The sequence below is a fragment of the Astyanax mexicanus genome, chromosome 1 (assembly GCF_023375975.1).
Source record: "Astyanax mexicanus isolate ESR-SI-001 chromosome 1, AstMex3_surface, whole genome shotgun sequence".
Taxonomy (NCBI): domain Eukaryota; kingdom Metazoa; phylum Chordata; class Actinopteri; order Characiformes; family Acestrorhamphidae; genus Astyanax; species Astyanax mexicanus.
Genome location: NC_064408.1, coordinates 128918292 through 128938143, shown reverse-complemented (window position 1 = coordinate 128938143; position 19852 = coordinate 128918292). Strand labels below are relative to the sequence as shown.

At 37.8% G+C, this 19852-nt stretch overlaps 3 protein-coding genes across 10 annotated transcripts in view; 2 read left to right on the top strand and 1 right to left on the bottom strand.

The window, feature by feature from the left end:
* Positions 1-19852, bottom strand: part of LOC125785661 (sodium channel subunit beta-1-like) — a 493013-nt gene that overhangs the window by 50482 nt on the left and 422679 nt on the right. The window lies entirely within an intron of this gene.
* caspa (caspase a) overlaps positions 1-19852 on the top strand; it is a 140264-nt gene that overhangs the window by 8884 nt on the left and 111528 nt on the right. The window contains exons 3-7 of one of the 4 annotated variants that reach the window (XM_007239211.4): positions 604-780; positions 1271-1508; positions 1662-1781; positions 2734-2843; positions 3404-5194. In XM_007239211.4, coding sequence (XP_007239273.3) covers positions 604-780; positions 1271-1508; positions 1662-1781; positions 2734-2843; positions 3404-3508 — 750 coding nt within the window. In that variant the 3' untranslated portion in view covers positions 3509-5194. Of the gene's footprint in view, positions 1-603; positions 781-1270; positions 1509-1661; positions 1782-2733; positions 2844-3403; positions 5195-13029; positions 13268-19852 lie in introns of those variants that run through there. The other 3 variants (XM_049469152.1, XM_049469153.1, XM_049469154.1) reach the window with 3 other exon arrangements.
* The window catches only part of LOC111188786 (uncharacterized), a 176289-nt gene continuing 175039 nt past the window's right edge, over positions 18603-19852 (top strand). For 2 of the 5 annotated variants that reach the window (XM_049469604.1, XM_049469600.1), the window contains exon 1: positions 18607-19202. In XM_049469604.1, coding sequence (XP_049325561.1) covers positions 18938-19202 — 265 coding nt within the window. In that variant the 5' untranslated portion in view covers positions 18607-18937. Of the gene's footprint in view, positions 19203-19852 lie in introns of all 5 variants that reach the window. The other 3 variants (XM_049469554.1, XM_049469570.1, XM_049469592.1) reach the window with 3 other exon arrangements.

Sequence of the window (19852 nt, the reverse complement as noted above, 5' to 3'; positions counted from 1 at the left end):
GCTGTGGTTTTATAGGATATGTGGATTATGACTATAGTTTACTCCAGTCTGTAAGTTTAATAGTTAATATCTTAGCTGCTGAGGGTTTAGGGTTAACTGTGGAACTGGAATCCGGATCAGTGATGTGTTTCGTGTTAAGGTTGCGTTGGGTTTATTGTCCAGCTCAAGCTGTGGACTGGAATATGGATCGGTAAGTGGATCAGACTCGCTCGCCCGAGATCCGATACGTTAAATTACATCGATATTGGCCCGATACCGATAATGTATCAGATCCATCCCATTTCTATCTAAAACCTCTCGGTATTAGGGCTAAAAAGTACTTTTTTTCTTTAAACTACCTCTCCAGTCTAACAAGAATCAGGACACCCTTACCCCTTGGAGTAAACATGCAAAACAAAGGGGTAAAGGGGCCAAGGGGTGAAATGGGATTAGGCCATGGTAGCACATGATTGTGAAGTGGAACGAAAAGTATACATAGGTTTAAAAAATTTAAATCAATTAAAAATCTGAAAAGTGTGATTTAGAGAATTATTTAACTCCAGAATCCGTTGGTAATTCTGAACAGATGAAGGAAATGAACCCTGTGTACATTTCTGATTTCAGATTTACCCGGTTCTAGATAAAGGCGTGAGGAAGCGATTGGCTCTGCTGATCAATAACGTGGAGTTTGACTGTAAGAGGAAGAAGAGGAACGGAGCTCAGAAAGACCAGGAGAACATGGAGAAGCTTCTGAGAGCTCTGGGCTACGACGTCGTCAAACACACCGACCTCTCCGGCAGGGTGAGTCTTTACAATAAATCTACATGACCTCAATCATTTTAATAATCGTGATATCGCCCATTGTGTTTCCACTTACAAAATGCACTTATAGTATGAGTGAGCCCCTGGGGATAAGGGCGTGGCCACCATGACCTGGTAGTGCAGAAGCACAGAGAGACACAGACACAGGGAGTAAATTAACTCAAAACGTACCTTTATTAGGAAAAATGGCCTCCATCAACACCCAAAACAAAGTAAAAGAAACATAGTAACGGCCAAATGCAGCTCTAGTCTTTTAACTTTAGTGTTTCTTAGGTTTGTGTTGAATCTCTCACCATCAGCATATCTCTCGAGTCTTTATATCGGTCCAGTGTGGGCCAGCTGGGACAGACCGCAAAAAATTGTTATTGTGACAGGCCAACTCTCAGAGTTAGGAAGATTTTAGGAAACCCATCCCTGAACCGTAGAGGACGCAGAGCTGAATGAATGCTGAAACTGTTTATTTCTACAGGAAATGGACGATGCGATAAAGACCTTTGCTGGACGTAGTGAGCACGCTGAATCAGACAGCACCTTCGTGGTCATAATGTCTCACGGACAGAGAGACAAAATCTCAGGGATCCATCACGGACCAGACAACCCTGACGACTTCCTTCCTGTGGACAATATCTTCAACCACCTGAACACGGCGAACTGCCCGGCTCTGCTCAACAAACCAAAGGTCATCCTGATTCAGGCCTGCAGAGGAGGTGATGCTAATATTATTTCTAAATTTAATATACTCATATTTGTATCAGAATATTTACTATCTTAATTATCTTTCCATTCATTTTTTGCAAATTTATTTATCCTTAATATACATACTGGTGATTTTCTCCTGTACTGATTCTGAATGTGTTCAGGTAAAGCCGGGGGGACGTGGGTGTCTGACAGTCATTCAGACGAGGAGCCGGATCTGGAGGGCGATGCTTCCTATGAGCACAACGAGAAGGACTTCATCTCCCTGCTGTCCTGCACTCCTGGTGAGGAGCCCCGCCTACTTTTAGTCTTAATAATCCTCAGGTAATATAGACAGACAGACAGAAAGATAGATAGATAGATAGATACTTGTTTATACCAGATTCCAATCCTTTAAAAATATGTAAAAAAAAATAAATAAATATGTAAATGTAAATGCAATTAATCAAAGACAGCACACATAAACACAGAATGCAGTTTTTAAACGAAGGTTTTTATTATTAAGAGGGGAAAAATCCAAACTTACATGGTCCTGTGTGAAAAAGTGTTTGCCCCCCAGTTAAAACATAACATAACTGTGGTTTATCACACCTGAGATCAATTTCTCTAACCACACCTTTAAACTGTGGTGGGGTAATTGGGTAAAGGTTAGGTAATTGGGTAAAGGTTGGGTAAAGGCTGGGTAATGATTGGGTAAAGGTTGGATATTTGTGTAAAGGTTGGGTAATGTTGGGTAAATGTTGGGGTAAAGCTTGGGTAATAGTTGGGTAAAGGTTGGGTAAAGGTTGGGTAATTGGGTAAAGGTTGGGTAAGGTTGGGTAATGTTGAGTAATGGTTGGGTAATGTTGGGTTATGTTAGGTAAAGGTTTGGCAATGTTAGGTAAAGGTGAGGTAAAGGTTGGGTAATGTTGGGTAAAGGCTAGGTCATGGTTGGGTAAAAGCTGAGTAAGGTTGGGTAATTGGGTAAAGGTTGGGTAAGGTTGGTAATTGGGTAAAGGTTGAGTAAAGGTTGGGTCAAGGTTGGGTAAGGTTGAGTAAAGGTTAGGTAAAGGTTGAGTAATTGGGTAAAGGTTGGGTAAGGTTGGTAATTGGGTAAAGGCTGGGTAATGTTGGGTAAATGTTGGGTAATGTTTGGTAAAGGTTGGGTAATGTCCTTTATGTCTGGGTCAGAAGAGAATTTGCTGGGTAATGTTTTTATGTTGCATCGCTAAGTTTATTGACCTGTTTTACCCACAGAGACGAAAGCGTACAGGGATCCGGTGAATGGAGCTCTGTTTATCGGATTCCTGGTGCAGGTGTTCAACGCTAAAGCACACGAGGACCATGTGGAGGAACTGTTCCGACAGGTGAGTTCAGATCAGCAGTCTGAAAAAAATGTGGAGTAGGATTTACTTACAAAAAAACAATGAAAACTGCAAGTAAATTTAAAGGAGAACTCTAAAATTAACTTTTGTTGTAGTAAAACATGATAAAAAGTTCTTACCTTTGATGAATAGCAAACCTCCCTTCTCCCACAGCGTTCAGAGATCCAGAAATTTTAACAGTTTGTCCAAACACCCTTCAGACTGGGAGATACGGGGCATAATTTACCCTGATAAATCACTTTTTACACCGTTATCCAGCTCAAAGTAGCTCCACACCTCCTTACTAGAATCTGGAGAGCTCTGACATTTAAAACTAGGCATTAATAACTGAAAAACTGCACAAGAACCTTATCAAAAACTACTGCTTACATCATATAACTATTAATAGTTTTTAAGCTCAGAGCGCCACCATTACTGTACTGATAATGACGAAGACATATATATATATACATAGACTCCACATAGCGTATCAATGTATCAACACTCCAGTCTTTCTGTGTTGTTTTGTGTTTGTTTCTGACATTTGTCTTGTTCTGTTTCAGATTATGAGGCATTTTGAGCAGTTTGGATGCGGGCAGGTAAAGCAGATGGTGTGTAAGGACAGAGGCTCCATGCCGAAGCTCTTCTACCTCTTCCCCGGACTTTGAATAATCTGGGCTTTTGGATTTTTGGCATTTTTAAATTTTTGGCACTTTTAAATAAAGGACTTTTTTTTATCAGGGAAACTAAACCAGCAGAGATCCCGTCTACTAAGGTCGGCCAGTAATCAGCCAAGAATACAGCAATAATAATAGCCAGTATCGTTATAACCAAAGGTGTAAAAAGTATCTCCATTCATTACTATGTAGGTATAAGTACAGATACTAGGGTTTAATAAAATGCTTCTGTAGAAGTGCTTAAAAAAGTACTGATTTCAAAACTACTTAAAGAATAAGAAAAGCACTACCCTCCTCTGCCCAAAACACATTTTGTTCTAAAAGACAATATAACATAATGAATATAATGTAAAAATATTAAAATGTTAATGTTGATAATATAATTTGGGATGAACTAGGCTGTTCCCTGTTTCAGCTGCATATATGCCCCATTGAAAATGAATGTATTTTAGTAGAATGTAAAGTAGGGGTGTAACGTTATGTTTATTCTTTACAAACCATTACGGTACGGGGGTCAGGATTCGGGGGTCACTATTTGGTTCGTGCAAACGCATGCAGAATACACAGTACAGCCTATACGAGACTTGTCGAACTAATGAACGTAATGCAGAACTAATTTTCACGCGTGTGTTGCACCCAGCATTGCGCTGAAATTGTGCCCTGCCATAGCTTTCCAGTGAGAACGCAGGGTTAGGCACTCGTACTCTCTCTCTCCAGTAATATGCTTAGGAAACAATATGTGAATTTTAACCATAAGTTAAAGCAATGCTGTTGTTTTTGTTCTTTTTAAAGTGCCACAAACACAATTAGTTGTTTGTTCCAACAAGATCTAAAAGATGGAACCTCTCATGATGACAGTAGGAAAGTAGAAACATGCTGGTTTCAAGTATTTAATAAAAGAGCTCGAGCCCCGTTACAACATTCCATCCTAACTAAACATGATTATAATGAAGATTCATTCTTATTATGAAGATAAAAAAGAGGAGGCTATACAGAATAACCAGCCTCTTTATTTTTTCCACCAACTGAAAACGTAACGAAAACTTACCGAAAGCGTACTAAAAACTTACCGAAAAGGTACCGAAAACTTAACGAAAGAAGGCGAGCTGAAATGAAATAGGAGTAACAAGGCTTTTCTTAAAATGTAAGGAGTAAAAGGTTCAGATAATTGTGTGAAAATGTAAAAAAATTACTCCAGTAAAGTAAAGAAAACCAACATTTCTACTTAAGTAAAGTAGCAAATTATTTATTCACACCTTTGTCTCTGTGTATCAATTGTGTGTGTGTATAAAATATATATATATATATATATATATATATATATATATATATATATATATATGTTTTTATATTGGGTGTCATAAACAAATTACTTATCTATCAAAATCCAGCAGAATCGCCTGAGGGAAAAGGTAAAATATACGGCTAAATATAGAGCATCAGCTCTAGCCTGGGACACGAACAGTGAGACATGTTTTGCTTAGATTCACCATTAAAACACCAGTAAAGGATTAAGGGATGGTCAAACCAACAGTGCTCACCATATTTTCATTATCATTTCAGTGTCATTGTTTCATTCTCAGGGCTATTGCATCATTTTTTAAATCATTGTATCATTGTCTTTATTATACTCATTGTGTTATTTTCATTATCATTAAAAATATATAATTTTCATTATCATTGTGTCACTTTCATTATCATACTGATATAAAACGTAAACTTTTAATTAAAAAAAATAATCAATCAATCAATCAATCAACCTTTATTTTTACTCGGGAAAATATTGAGGGTGACCCTCATTTACACTTTGCTGAGCCTTTATAACATCAAAGGGACTGAAAACATTTAATAAAAAATTATAACGAATAAAATAATAAAAAAAAAATAAAAGTACTAATTTTAAATCAACATTTAATATATATGAATAACACATATATGTAAGAAAAAAATTACACAAAAAGTAAAAAAATATATAAAATAAGTAAAAAGATAATAGTACATATAAAAAAGTAAAATGTTAAGAATGATAAAAAAATGATTACGTGAATAATAGAACTAAGGACAAGAATGAAAATATAAAATATTAGAATGAAAAAAATAAAAGAAATAATAAATAAATAAAAATATATTAAATAAATTAAAAATTTAAATAAGAAAAATTAAACTAATAACAAAAACTCATTTAAACAATCACAGGCTTTGTGATGGTGATTAGAAACTAAAAGTTTAAAATAAAAAAATAAAACAACTTAAAACACAGGACACAACGCACAGAGTGGAGAAAATGTAAATATACTACATAATTGACATGCAAATACATGATAAAAATAATAATAATAATAATAATAACAACAGTAAACGTTGTAAGGAGTAACATGTTTAGGTTGTAAAGTCACGTTTGGTTGGATTTAACTAATAATAAACAAAAGTACAGAAAAAAAAATATTTTATTTTTGTGATTAACTGTAACTTATAAAGTCATTATAAAGGTGGGTTTTAATTCATTTTAGCAAAAGTTATTCACAGAATAACACAGAAGAACGTCAGTATCAGAAAAGAGTTTAAACAGTTTTCATTTTTATTATAAAACATGTTTAAATTGACTTGCACTGTGGCGCTGTATTTTTGAATGCTGAGGAAGAACGGATTTGAACTATTCCATTAAAGTTTGTACTCGTTATCATGATTTACTACAACCTGAGTACATTTCGCACCGGATTTCTCCTTTAATATGAATATTGGCGTTTTAATTCAGTGTTTTTCTGAAAGGGTGGAGTGTAGTTCAGTTAAAGAAATCTTTTATGAATAAATTACAGGAGTTAAATCAGTAGAATAGAATAGAATAGAATAGGTGAAGTTTACTGTTGTAATTTAAGAAAGTAGTGACGCGTCGTGCACAGGTGCAATGTGCGCACGCGCGCTGCAGCACCTGCGCACCCCACCCAGTAGTAGCAGCAGCAGCAGCGTGGATCTCACGCGCGCTCGTGCTGATCTGAGTCGTGTCCAGGTGCGCGCGGGATCTGCTGCTCGAGCTTCTGGAAGATCTGGACTCGGACCAGTTTGACAGGTTCACCGATATACTGACGTACTCCGGGCTCGAGCCGCGCGTGCGGCGGGGGGAGGTGGAGGGGCGGGGCCGCGGAGACATCGCGTGCCTTCTCATAGAACGCTTCACCGAGAAGCGCGCGCTGGAGATCACCCTGCAGATACTGAGGGACATCAGAGCCAATCAGACCGCGCGGCATATGGAGGAAGACTGTACAGGTGAGCTGGAGGGGGTGGGCGTCATTTATCACCTGTATACTCACCTGGATACACTCCTGTATACTCACCTCTATACTCACATATACACTGACCTGTACAGTGGCGGACTTAGCAATTTGGGGGCTCAAGGCGAATTTAGCTTGGGGGCCCATCAATAAAAAAAAATATTGATCAATAAAATACTAAAAATATTGAAAATGAATAAAAAATAATTAATATAAAATAAAAACTCATTTAAAACACAATCAAAAGCTATCTAACAGTGCGCAGAATAATATCAGTTTCAGTTAGTTTCAGTTTCAAATAATTGAAACAGCTCCCCAAAACCTCAACCTATCCTTTATATTTGACAATATTTGATTAACTTTACAGGTCCTCACTCATCTTAATTTATTTAACTAAACTGAGTTTTCAAATTATTTCTAGCCTCGCGCTGAACTCCTTAGTAACTAGTAAATATAACTGATTACTTTTTCAAAGTAAGGTGCCCAACACTGGTTGACAATGAGCAAGTTTCCCGACCCACAACGAGCAAGGCTATTTGCCTGAATAACATGAAATGTTTAAAATTAATACAGACATGTAGAAAAAAACGAAGACAAGCTGTAACCTAGATATAAATAATAATATAATAATAATAATATAATAATAATAAATAATATAATAATATGCCAATTAGGCATATTTATAGCAGTAGGGTATTTTAATTTTCATCCCTGACTCTAATTCATTTAAGTTATATACCTGATTTGATATTTTTCCATACAATCCCTGCTAAAGTTTTAGGTGAAGGAGACCCAAAGAAGGTCAGTGCATGTTTCTGGAAAAACAAAAAAGTGAGCGTGGCATCGCAATGGTTACCATCCATCGCGATGTTGGGTCATAAATGATGATATGGCACCTCCTCGTCCTCCTCCTCCACCAAAACATTCGGGTCCGGTGGTGCTGACACACTAAAAAAGCTTATCAGTTTTGGAAGAGCATCTGTTTTTAGTTTAGCCTCTTCCTTCTTTTTTCTTTTTTCGCTCACATCCCACTTGTACACTTAATTTCACCTTAATTCCGTCTTTCACAAGCAGCGCGTGTGCGTTCATGGCATGGCCACAAGGCATGGATGGAATATTCCATTTTAACACGAAAGAGGGGGTGTGGACGGAATCTGTATTTCTTTGTAATTTATTGTGTTGTCTTTGTTTCCATTTTAAACATACAAGAATCACCATTTATGAACTCACTATCTGTGAATTACTGTCCAAAGGGCCCCAATTACCAGCTGTAGGCCTATGGGAAGTTTGCAGCTAGTCATGGGGCCCCTACAGTGCGCTGCAGTGGGAGGGGCCCAAGGCAGTTGCCTAGCAATGCCTCTATGCAAAGACCGCCTCTGGACCTGTATTCCCACCTGTATTCTCATCTATATACTCACCTGTATACTCACCTGAATACTTACCTGTATTATCACCTGAATACTTACTTAATTTCTTAATCTTTATACTAACCTATATTCTCACCTGTATATTCATCTGTATTCTGACCTGTGTTCTAACCTATATTCTCACCTGTATTCTAACCTATATTCTCACCTGTATTCTCACCTATATTCTCACCTGTATACTCACCTGTATTCTAACCTATATTCTCACCTGTATTCTCACCTATATTCTCACCTGTATACTCACCTGTATTCTAACCTATATTCTCACCTGTATTCTCACCTATATTCTCACCTGTATACTCACCTGTATTCTAACCTATATTCTCACCTGTATACTCACCTATATTCTCACCTGTATACTCATCTGTATTATCACCTGAATACTTACCTGATTTCTCAACCTGTATACTCACCTGTATTCTCACCTGTATTCTCACCTATACTCTCCCCTGTATGCTCCACTGTGTTCTCACCTGTATACTCACTTGTATAGTCACCTATATACTCACATATATTCTCACCCGTATACTCACATATATACCCACCTGTATACTCTGGAAGAATAGAAGGATCACTGAAAAAATGGGTGGATAGATGTAATACCAAAAGGACAAATTTACTGATATATGGATGAATTACGGACAGACTAAAAGGATATAGGAAAGATACATGAAAAGATAGATAAATTGAAGGTTGGCTGGAGAGATGAACAGATGGATGGGTGGGTGGGTGGATGGATAAATGAATGGATAAATGGATACATGAATGAATAGATGAATAGATGGATTGCTGCTTGAAGGAATAGATGGATAGATGAACAGATGGATGGAAAGGGGAAAAAAATTCAATGGAATTTTAATAAAAAATAATGTAAAAATATTTTATTACAGCTAATTTCGTATTTTTTAGTTTGGAATAAGAAATCGTTGGGGTACTTGGCCTTTTGGAGAAAAAAAAAGAGTGCATATTGTGATGGCGATGCTGAAACGATACATTGTTCAGCCCTAGTCAACAGTGACTAAGGTAACTTGGCTCAAATCTTTTCAGCTCATTTTCTCTCTGGATGAATTTCTTATCAGATCTAGTTCACCCAGTGCTTCAGTCTCAAACTGAAAGTCCCAACGACCCTCAAACTCCTCCTCCAGAGGTTCCTCCAACTTCTCCACCCAACCACAACTCTACTCTCATTCACTGCAGCCAACAGTTTCAAGAGGAACTACTTAAAGAGAAAGGAAATGAGGTAGGTAGACCCAGAATCTTCTCAAAACTCTGGTAAAACAGTGTTTCAAGTATCAGGCAGTGATGTGTTATAACTTTCTATGAGGAGCTTCTGATATTCCACTGATATTGAACTATTCTGACAGGGGCTGATTATCTAGAACTGAGCATTTTACACCAGATTAATTAAAAGTAAAAAAAAAAACAGTTGTCAATAGTTTAGAGAAAACAGTGTTTGGTTCAATGTTAAATTTGAAAGTTTGTAAAGATATATGTGAAGTAAGTACCTACAGTTGCAAGAAAAGGTATGTCAGCCCTTTGGGATTACTTGGATTTCTGCATAATTTACTGCCTAAACTAACGCCATACAAAAAATTATATATTTTTGCATGATTTTATTGAATGCAACATGTTAACATTTACAGTGGGGGGGGGAGGGGTAATTACTGGTTGATCCTCCTTTGGCAGCAAAACCTCAACCAATCGTTTCCTGTAGCTGCAGATCAGACCCGCAGAACGGTCAGGAGGAATTCTGGATCATTCCTCTTCACTAAACTGTTTCAGTTCAGCTATAATATTATGGGATATCTGGTGTGAATCGCTCTCTTGAGGTCATGATGCTGCAGCATCTCAGTTGGGTTCAGGAGGTCAGGACTCTCCAGAAGGAGTATTAATTTATTTTCTTCTGTTGAAGTCGTTCGGTTGTTGATTTACTTCTATGTTTTGGGTCGTTGTCCTGTTGCATCATCCATCCTCTGTTGAGCTTCAGTTGGAGGACAGATGGTCTTAAGTTTTCCTGTAAAATGTTTTCTTGGTCAACTTGGGAATTTTAACCATTTTTTCGTTGATGGCGGCAATCAGTCCAGACCAGTCCAGAGGCAGCAAAGCAGCCCCAAACCATGATGCTCCCTCCACCATGTTTCACAAAGTCATTAGTCTAGGGGTTCACATACTTTTCCCACTCTGCACTGTGAATTTTAATGCGTTGTGTTCAATTAAACCATGCAAACATACATATGTTATTTTTTTGTGTGGTATTAGTTTAAGCAGACTGTGTTTGTCTATTGTTGAGACTTAGATGAAGATCAGAACACATTTAATGGCCAATTTATGCAGAAATCCAAGTAATCCAAAAGGGTTTACATACTTTTTCTTGCAACCGTATATATGTATTTCCTCAGATTTACCATGTTCTAGATAAAGGTGTGAGGAAGCGTTTGGCTCTGCTGATTAATAATGTGGAGTTTGATCGTGAGAACATGAGAAGGAAAGGAGCTCAGAAAGACGAGGAGAACATGGAGAAGCTGCTGAGAGCTCTGGACTACCACGTCATCAAACACTCCAACCTCTCCGGCAGGGTGAGATAATACAAATAATATATATATAATAATATGACTAAAGTTCATCTATTCTTGCTCATTTTAAACCACTATTGCAGAAAAATCTAGATGATCAGTGGCTGGTAGCAGTGGTGTGGGTTGTAACAATCTTCTAAAAAATTTCATTATGTTAAAAACATGTCCAAGTCAATCTAATCTACACTGCCTGGTTAAAAAAAAGTATACACTCTAATATTTGGTTGGAGCGCCTTAAGCTTTGATTGCAGCACACATTCACTGTAGCATTGTTTTAATAAGCTTCTGCAACGTCACAAGGTTTATTAAAATTCAGTGTTGCATTAATTTTTCAGCAAGATCTTGCAGCAGCATTGATGATGGTAGAGTCTGACCACTGCACAAAGTCTTTTCCAGCACATCCCGAAAATTCTCAATGAGGTTAAGATCTGGTCAAAATGTTTCAGGTCTTCAATTTCCCTCATCCAACATGTCGAATTGTAGACTTAAACTTATACACTTCATCTTCAGTATGGTCTTATTCTTGCAAACTGCAAACCTATGCTAGGTTATGAAGAACAATGAAGGTGATATCTGGATAAAGATGAATCCCAAGACAATGATCCCAAAAGCAGTTTCCAATTTGGATGGTATTCAAATCAGACATTTTTGATAAGAGATTGTGCATCCTCACAAGCCATTGAGAGTCCAAACGCAGGTACATCATTGAAGCCTGGGGCTTCCAGACACTCTCTTCACCAGGTCCCCTGGGAATTGCCCCCTCACTTCACCCGGGCTTTGTCTCCTCTAGTCACCTGGCAACTGCCTTCTATTCTCAACTGGCAACTGCCTCCTCTTCTCAACCAAGAAGCAACATTTTCTACACACCCGGCAAGTGCCTTCTAGCCTCACCCACCAACTGCCTCCTCAACTGGAGCTTTCCGGCCACACTTTCCCCCTTAGTTCTCATGGGATTGCCTCCTCTTTGCTCCTGGACATTGTCTCCTCTATTCACCTGACAACTATCTCCTCTCTCTGACAACTGCCTCCTATCCTCAACTGGCAACTGCCTCCTATCCTTAACAAAGGAGCAACATTACATACACACCTGGCAATTGCCTCCAATCCTCACCTGGAAACTGCCTCCTATCTTTGCCTGGCAACTGCCTCCTATCCTCACCTGGCAACTGCCTTTTGTTCTCACCTGGCAACTGCCTCGATTCCTCACCTAGCAACTGCCTCCTATCTTCACTTGGCAACTGCCTCCTATCTTCACCTGGCAACTGCCTCCAATTCTCACTGGCAACTGCCTCCTATTCTCACCTGGCAACTGCCTCCTATTCTCACCTGGCAACTGCCTCCTATCTTCACCTGGCAACTGCCTCCAATTCTCACTGGCAACTGCCTTTTATTCTCACCTTGCAACTGCCTTCTATTCTCACCTGGCAACTGCATCCTCTTTTTGCAGAGCAACTGCCTCCTATCCTCACCTGGCAAAAGCCTTCTCGTTTTGTCGGACAACTACCTCCTCTCCTTGCCTGGTGACTGTCTCTTATCTTCACTTGGCAACTGCCCCTGTGCTCACCCGGCAACTGCCTCCTACCCTTGCCTGACAAGTGCCTTTTATCCTTACCTGGAAAGTGCCTCCTATCCTTACCTGGCAACTACCTCCTCTCCTTGCCTGGTGACTGCCTCCTAGCCTCACCTGGCAACTGCCTTCTCTCCTCTCCTGGCAACTGCTTCCTCTTCTATGCATCCTCACAAGTCACTGCGTACCCAGATTCAGGTACATCAGGATGTGGCCTGAAGCTTTCCAGCCACTTTCTCCACTAGTTCACCAGGGAATTGCCTCATCTTCTCACCTGGACATTGTCTTCTCTATTCATCTGTCTCTTATTTTCACCTGGCAACTACCTCCTATGCACACCTGGCAAATGCCTTCTATCCTCACCTTGCAAATGCCTCCTGACCTTACCTAGCAACTACCTTCTCTCCTCTAAACACCTCATAACGGCCTCCTCAGAGTCACTAACTGCTAACTGCAAGGCATGGTAGAACTTCAACTGGTGATTCTTCGACAAGTAAATTCCTGCCAGTTATTTGTCAAAGTCGAGTGTTTGAAGCTAACGTGAGAATCACCTTAAGAATAATGTCCATTACTTTAATTTATATTCAGAGAGTTAGCAACGGTAGCATAGTTAGCACAGAGCAAGTCTACTGACCATAACTCCACCAGTAATGACTAAAACTGTTTATTTCTACAGGAAATGGATGAGGCGATAAGGAGCTTTGCTGGACGTAGTGAGCACGCTAAATCAGACAGCACCTTCGTGGTCATAATGTCTCACGGACAGAGAGACAAAATTTTAGGGATCCATCACGGACCAGACAACCCTGACGACTTCCTTCCTGTGGACAATATCTTCACCCACCTGAACACGGCGAACTGCCCGGCTCTGCTCAACAAACCAAAGGTCATCCTGATTCAGGCCTGCAGAGGAGGTGATGCTAATATCTGTATTATTATAGACTGTAAGAGACTGTAGCTCCGCCTCCTCAGCATATAATATCACAATACCTACATTTAGAGTGCTTTTAATATACAGTGGCATGAAAAGTATTTGCCCCCCTACAGATTTATTTTGTTTTTGCTTTTTTTCTCATACTGATATTTAAAAATTATCAAACAAACTTTAATATGAGACAACAATAACATGAATAAATGTAAAAAGCACTTTTTAAATTATACATTTATTATAAAGGAAACAAACTACCCAAACCAATGTAGCCCTGTGTGAAAAGTGTTTAAATTCAGACACATTAAAGGGTTTTCCAGCATGAACAGCATGTTAAATGTTGTTCTGGGTTCTTTTGGGACCAACCACATCCAACAGGATTAACTGTGGACGCTGTAAGAGGAAGCTATCTGAAAGTGGTCTGATTGTGGTCTAAAAGCAGGTGTTTCAGTTTCGTTGTCCAACCCCTGTATGTATCATTTGTTTCTCTTCGTACATTTAGAATATAAACTATTCCATAAACCATTCGATTACAATGAGGAGAGTCATTATTAACAGCTTAAAGATTGTATTAATTATAATGTACTTTATGTAATACTTTCTGTTCTGTCAGTGTTGCACCCGTATTTTCCGATGTCAAGATAGCAACACACGAGAAACTTACCTGAACACACTTAGTCCAATCCTGCTGGAAAATGAAAATCCGCATCTCCATAAAAGTTGTCAGCAGCAGAGGGAAGCTGTAAGATATGAAGTGCTGTAAGATTTTGTGGGAAAACAAAACTGCACTGACTTTAGACTTGATAATAAAACACAGTGGATCAACACCAGCAGATGACAGACATGTCTCTCCAAAGCATCACTGATTGGTGGAAACTTCACACTAGACCTCGAGCAGTTTGGACTGTGTGTCTCTCCACTCTTCCTCCAGACTCTGCTCCCTTGATTTCCTTTAAATGAAATGATACATTTACTGATGATCAGTGATGGTTTGGAGAGACATGTCATCTGTGTTAGGGCTCAGCCAGTTCCCGCAGCGGCCACCAGAGGCCGCCATAAACCCACCAAGGTGGTAAGAAGGGAACCGGCTGAGAGTTCATTAGAACAGGGATCATTAAGGCCACCTGAAGCCAATAACGCCTCATCAGCCTCAGCTGTGGTACCGTCTTTAAAAAGGAGAGCTTCCAGCAGACTGATGTCGCAGACTTCATGCCCTGTGACCGGTAAACGGTAGCTCCACGGAGCAAAGCTGAAAAGAAAAAATAAAAGAAAGCCTGCAAGGTTGAAAAGAAAAGAAATAAAAGAGAGCTTGCCAAGCTGAGAGAAAAAAAAAAAGAAAGCTTGCAAAGCTGAAAAGAAAAAATATATAAAAGAAGAAAGCCTGCGAGGCTGAAAAGAAAGAAAAAAAAAAATAAAGCCTGCAAGGCTGAAAAGAAAAGAAATAAAAGAAAGCTTGCAAAGCTGAAAAGAAAGAATAAATAAATATATAAAAGAAGAAAGCATGCAAGGCTGAAAAGAAATAAAAGAAAGTTTGCAAGGCTGAAAAGAAAGAATAAATAAATATATAAAAGAAGAAAGCCTGCAAGGCTGAAAAGGGAAAAAGAAAAGGAAGAAAAGAAAACAAAATAAGAGATCAGAAAATAAAAGAAAGCTTGCAAGGCAAGAAAGAAAAGATAAGGGAAAGCCTGCAAGGCTGAGGAGAAAAGAAAATAATTTTATTTTTCTGTTTCTATTTCTGTCTTTATTTTATTTCAAACAGAGGCATTATTTAGTTAGCTTTGTTGCGCCGAAAGGGCATTCTCTTGTTTATTTTCCCCTTTTTCTTTTGTGCACACACAATTATAGTAAAACCCTTTTCGTTATATCTCTGCACTTGGCTCCTCCCACACCCCTACCATGACAATCTGCTGGTGTTGATCCACTGTTGCTCTAGTACACTGCATATAAGATAATATGATACGATAAATTAGACGTATACAGTAAATTAAACACTGCTTATATATTCATTAATGATATATTTAGGGTCTGCAGTTTTTCAGTATTTAAGTATAATGTGCTCCTGTGTTACTGTTGCAGGTGATGAGGCGGTTTGAGAATTTTCCGCACTTTAGGCAGATGGCGTCTAAAGATCGGATTTCTCTCTCCAAGTTATTCTACCTTTTCCCGGGGCTCTGAGAGAACCAATCAACAGACACCAGCCTGCTCATCATTCTGTTCTACTCATATCTAATACCTGTTATAATCATATAAAGATATTACAAGATGTAAAAACGATTAAAGGTCTCCTTCCGCTAAAATCCACTTTCTTTCTTGTTGTTTGTGGAATACAGCTACATGATGAAACTCTTCCTCATTGTCTGCAGCAGCTAGTAAAAGAGAACCCTCAGAAATGCGAGTTGATCAGAGAGACGTTAGGGTTGTAGCGGTTAGGAATTGATCTTCCACAGTTACTTAAAAACTCTGCAGGTGATGTTAATTGAGAGTTTTTTTTAAAACCTGATGAACTGAGATGGTGATTTGAGGTGATTTAATTGGGAGGAGCTGGAGCTTCACAGCGTGAAGGAAAAGCAGCAACTATTGTTCAGCACCTCCAGAAACTCCTTCCTTCAAGATGCTGAGAAGACTATTCCAGGTGATTCTACATCTAAATGTGATACTTAGAAGAATCTAAAGTATAAAACAGATTTTATAAAAAAATAATTCTGCATGTTTTCCTGTGTAGATTTAATATAGTCTTCAAAATTCTTCAACTTACAATGTAAATAAAAATCATAAAAAGAACGAAAAAACACTCTAGAATACACATTAGAATTATAATACAATGATGCTCACTATCTCTCTCTCTATCTCTTCACAATTAAATTAAATTTCTCATTTTTTGATTGATCTTATTACTAAAAACACAAGTACTACGTACTAAATCACCACCTAAAGTGCAGAATAAAAAAAACATCAATAAAATCATAAAAAGTTAAAATAATTTGTAGTGGAAGTGATAAAATAACACATGCGGTGCTGCATTAACCTCCAAGAACCTGGACTTTTCATTTCTCCTAGCTAGTTAGGATAAGTAAGACCTATCAATCAGGTATAAAATCTAAACTAACTTTGTCTTTGTACAGGAAGTCATTTTTGCAAAAAAAAAAACAAAAAAAAAACAATGTCCTTATATGGGGACAGTAGTTTATTAATCTTTTATTTTTTATTCTTATTATTGATATTTCTTTCTTTCTTTTTTAAATGCATGCCATATAAAGCTTGGGATGTTATTCTACACAAATAAAGTAGGTTTAAACATAATATTTGGTCAGAATTTACCCCATGTTTCTGGACTGGCTGGTGAAACTTTTGACTGGGATTCCCATCATCAGTGCAATGTTGTCATATGACAAGAAGATATGATATATGCAATGCATTTATATGAGGCCAAAGGATCAATTGAAATAAATAATTTGGATGGTTTTATGGATTTAGGGCTGACCTGAATAAATACCTATACAACTACTGTATATTAGTACAATACCTGTACTACTGAATTATCATCGCAGTACTGAAAACTAGTTAGCTCTCCATATGATTTGTTTTAAATCATCACTACCAAAATAACACATGAAAACACCCAAATTCCTGAATTTATATATATATATATATATATATATATATATATATACACTGTCAATGACTGCAATAGTGAAACCATGGCTCCCTCTACTGGTCTTAATAGTTTCTGCACATCTTTAGACCATTTGCTTTAGCCAAATAAACAAGAACTGAAACACTGATACTGAAACACTACTGTAATCCTATACTACTGAATTACCAGTGACAGTACTGAATTAATGCCACCAATAAGTAAATGAACTCTAAAAGTACTGATATAACAGTACAAAGTAATAAATGAATGTATGTGCTATACAATTGGCATTGGCAATACTGAATTTCTAAAATAAGACCTGCAGCACTGAATAAATACTTTTATTCAGTACTGTTAAACGTGGAAATGCTGAAATAACACCTACAGAACTAGTAATTAGCATAGGCATTCCTTAAATGAAACACTGAAAAACTCAAATAACACGAATACTAAACTATCCTACATTGGTAAAAATTACACTGCAAGTACTGAAAACCAAGAGTAATGAACCAATACCAGTCCTGCATAAATTAGCACTGACAATATTGAAATAACACATATGTACAGTACTGAAATGTACTACTAAATCAGAACTACCAATGCAGAAACAACACCTGCAGTAGTGAATTGTTATATGTACTACTAAATTAGCACAGTGCTTAATAATTATATACATAATAAAATTTGAACCTACAGTACCGCATTACCTAGAGTACATTGTTTGCGCTGACAATATTTAAATAACAAAATAACACATACAATACTGAATTACCGCATACAGTACTGAATTTACACTATCAATACTGAATTACCGCATACAGTACTGAATTTACACTATCAATACTGAATTACCGCCTACAGTACTGAATTGACACTAACAATACTGAATTACCGCCTACAGTACTTAATTGACACTATCAATACTGGAATAACACCTACAGTACTGAATGAATACCCATACTAATTTATTTGCACTAAGAATACTGAAAAAGTACTGCAGTACGAGTACCAGTCGTAAACCTGTATTTCGAGGTTTGATGTTTAGAGTTTGAAGAATGAAGTTGGACATTTACAGATCGAACTTTGGAGTTTGGTGTATGAAGTTGGAGATTATAGACATTTGAGTTTGAAATCTGCTGTTAAAATTAGGTGTTTGAAGTGTAGAATTTGTAGATTATGGTTTTAAATTTTGGTGTTTGACATTTGGAGTTGGAAGTTTGAATTACAGAATTTGTAGTTAGAAATTCTGTAAAATCTGTAGAAATTCATCAGTTTTTAACATTATGAAATTGAAGCATGGTGTATGGAGTTGAAAGACTGTAGTAGGAGTTTGGGTGTTTGAAGATTGTAGTTGGAAGTTTGTTTTTTTAGTGATTGGGTTCTGGAGTTTGAAGATTGTATTTGGAAGTTGGGTGTTTGAAGATGGTAGTATGAAGATGGATGTTTGAAAATTGGGGTCTGGAGTTTGAAGATAGTAGTTGGAAATTTGGTGTTCGAAAATTGCAGTTGGAAGTTTGTTGTTAAAAGCTTGTTTAAAGCTTGTTTGAAGATGGTAGTTGGAAATTTGATGTTTGAAAATTGGGGTCTGTAGTTTAAAGATTGTACTTCGAAGTTTGGTGTTTGAAGATTGGGGTCTGAAGTTTAAAGATTGTGCTTTGAGGTTTGGTGTTTGAAGACTGGGGTCTGGAGTTTGAAGATTGCAGTTTGATGTTTGAAGATTGGGGTCTGGAGTTTAAAGTTTGTAGTTGGGAGTGTTTTAGTTTTGGAATTTTAACGTTTGCTGTTTAAAGTTTAAAATTTGAGGTTTGCCATTTGAAGCTTGCTGTTTGAATTTTTGAGTTTAAAGTTTAAAATACGAGGTTTTAAGTTTTGTATTTGGAGTGTGGAGGTTGGAGGTGTAGTTGGGAGGGCGGACAGAAGCCTTGGGCTGTTCTTCCTGAACTTCCTGGAAGAGTCACGTCTCCAGGACCTACAGAAGGTAGTTCTCGGTCTCCGGTGCGGTCGCTCGTGCTGCTCTGAAAAATGTTCAAGACCATGTTCGACCTGCTGGAAGGAGCTCTGGAGGACCTGGGCGCGGAGAAGTTTAAGAAGTTCATCAGTAAGATGACGGACCCTGGGCTCGAGACGCGCGTGGCGAAGGGCGCCGTGGAGGGGAAGGACTTCGGGGACATCGCGAACCTCCTGATAGAGCACTTCACCGAGAGTCGCGCGCTGGAGATCACCCTGCAGATACTGAGGAACATCAAAGCGAATCAGACCGCGGAGAATCTAGAAAAAGAAGCTGCAGGTAAGGAGGAGTAGAGGGGCTTCATTAATCACCTTTATAACCTTTATATTCACCTGAGAGACCGACACCGCGAGCCAGGGTCCCGAGCACCTTCCACTAACCGGTTTTAGTTTCACTTTCAACTGAACACGCGCCCTCTACTAACCCTCTACTGATTAAAATTTTCTGAGACGCGGATTTTTGGGTTCTCATTGGCTGTAAGCCATAATCATCAACAATAAAAAAACAAACGCTTAAAATAGATCACTCTGTCTGTAATAATTGTAAATTTCTAAAAGTTTAAATACATTTAAACTTTTAATATATAACCACCTTCAGACAGCCTGTAATTTTATGTTTGACCTTTTAGCCATTTTATTTCATTTATTTTATTCATAGCATCATTTTATTTATTTATTACTGGTTTTATTTTTGGCCATTTACCTTTTTATTTCATTTATTTAGTTTAAATTATATACGTTTTTTTACTTATTATTGTGAATTTATTAGTGTGAGTTTCACATTTTGTACTGAGTTACTGAAATACAGTAACGTTTCAGTGATATTCTAATTTTTTGACAGGCACTAGAATTTTATTGGTAAAAAATATGTAAACTCTGTAAAATGATATAAATTGATTATGTAATTCTGATATTGTTATGTATCCAGAA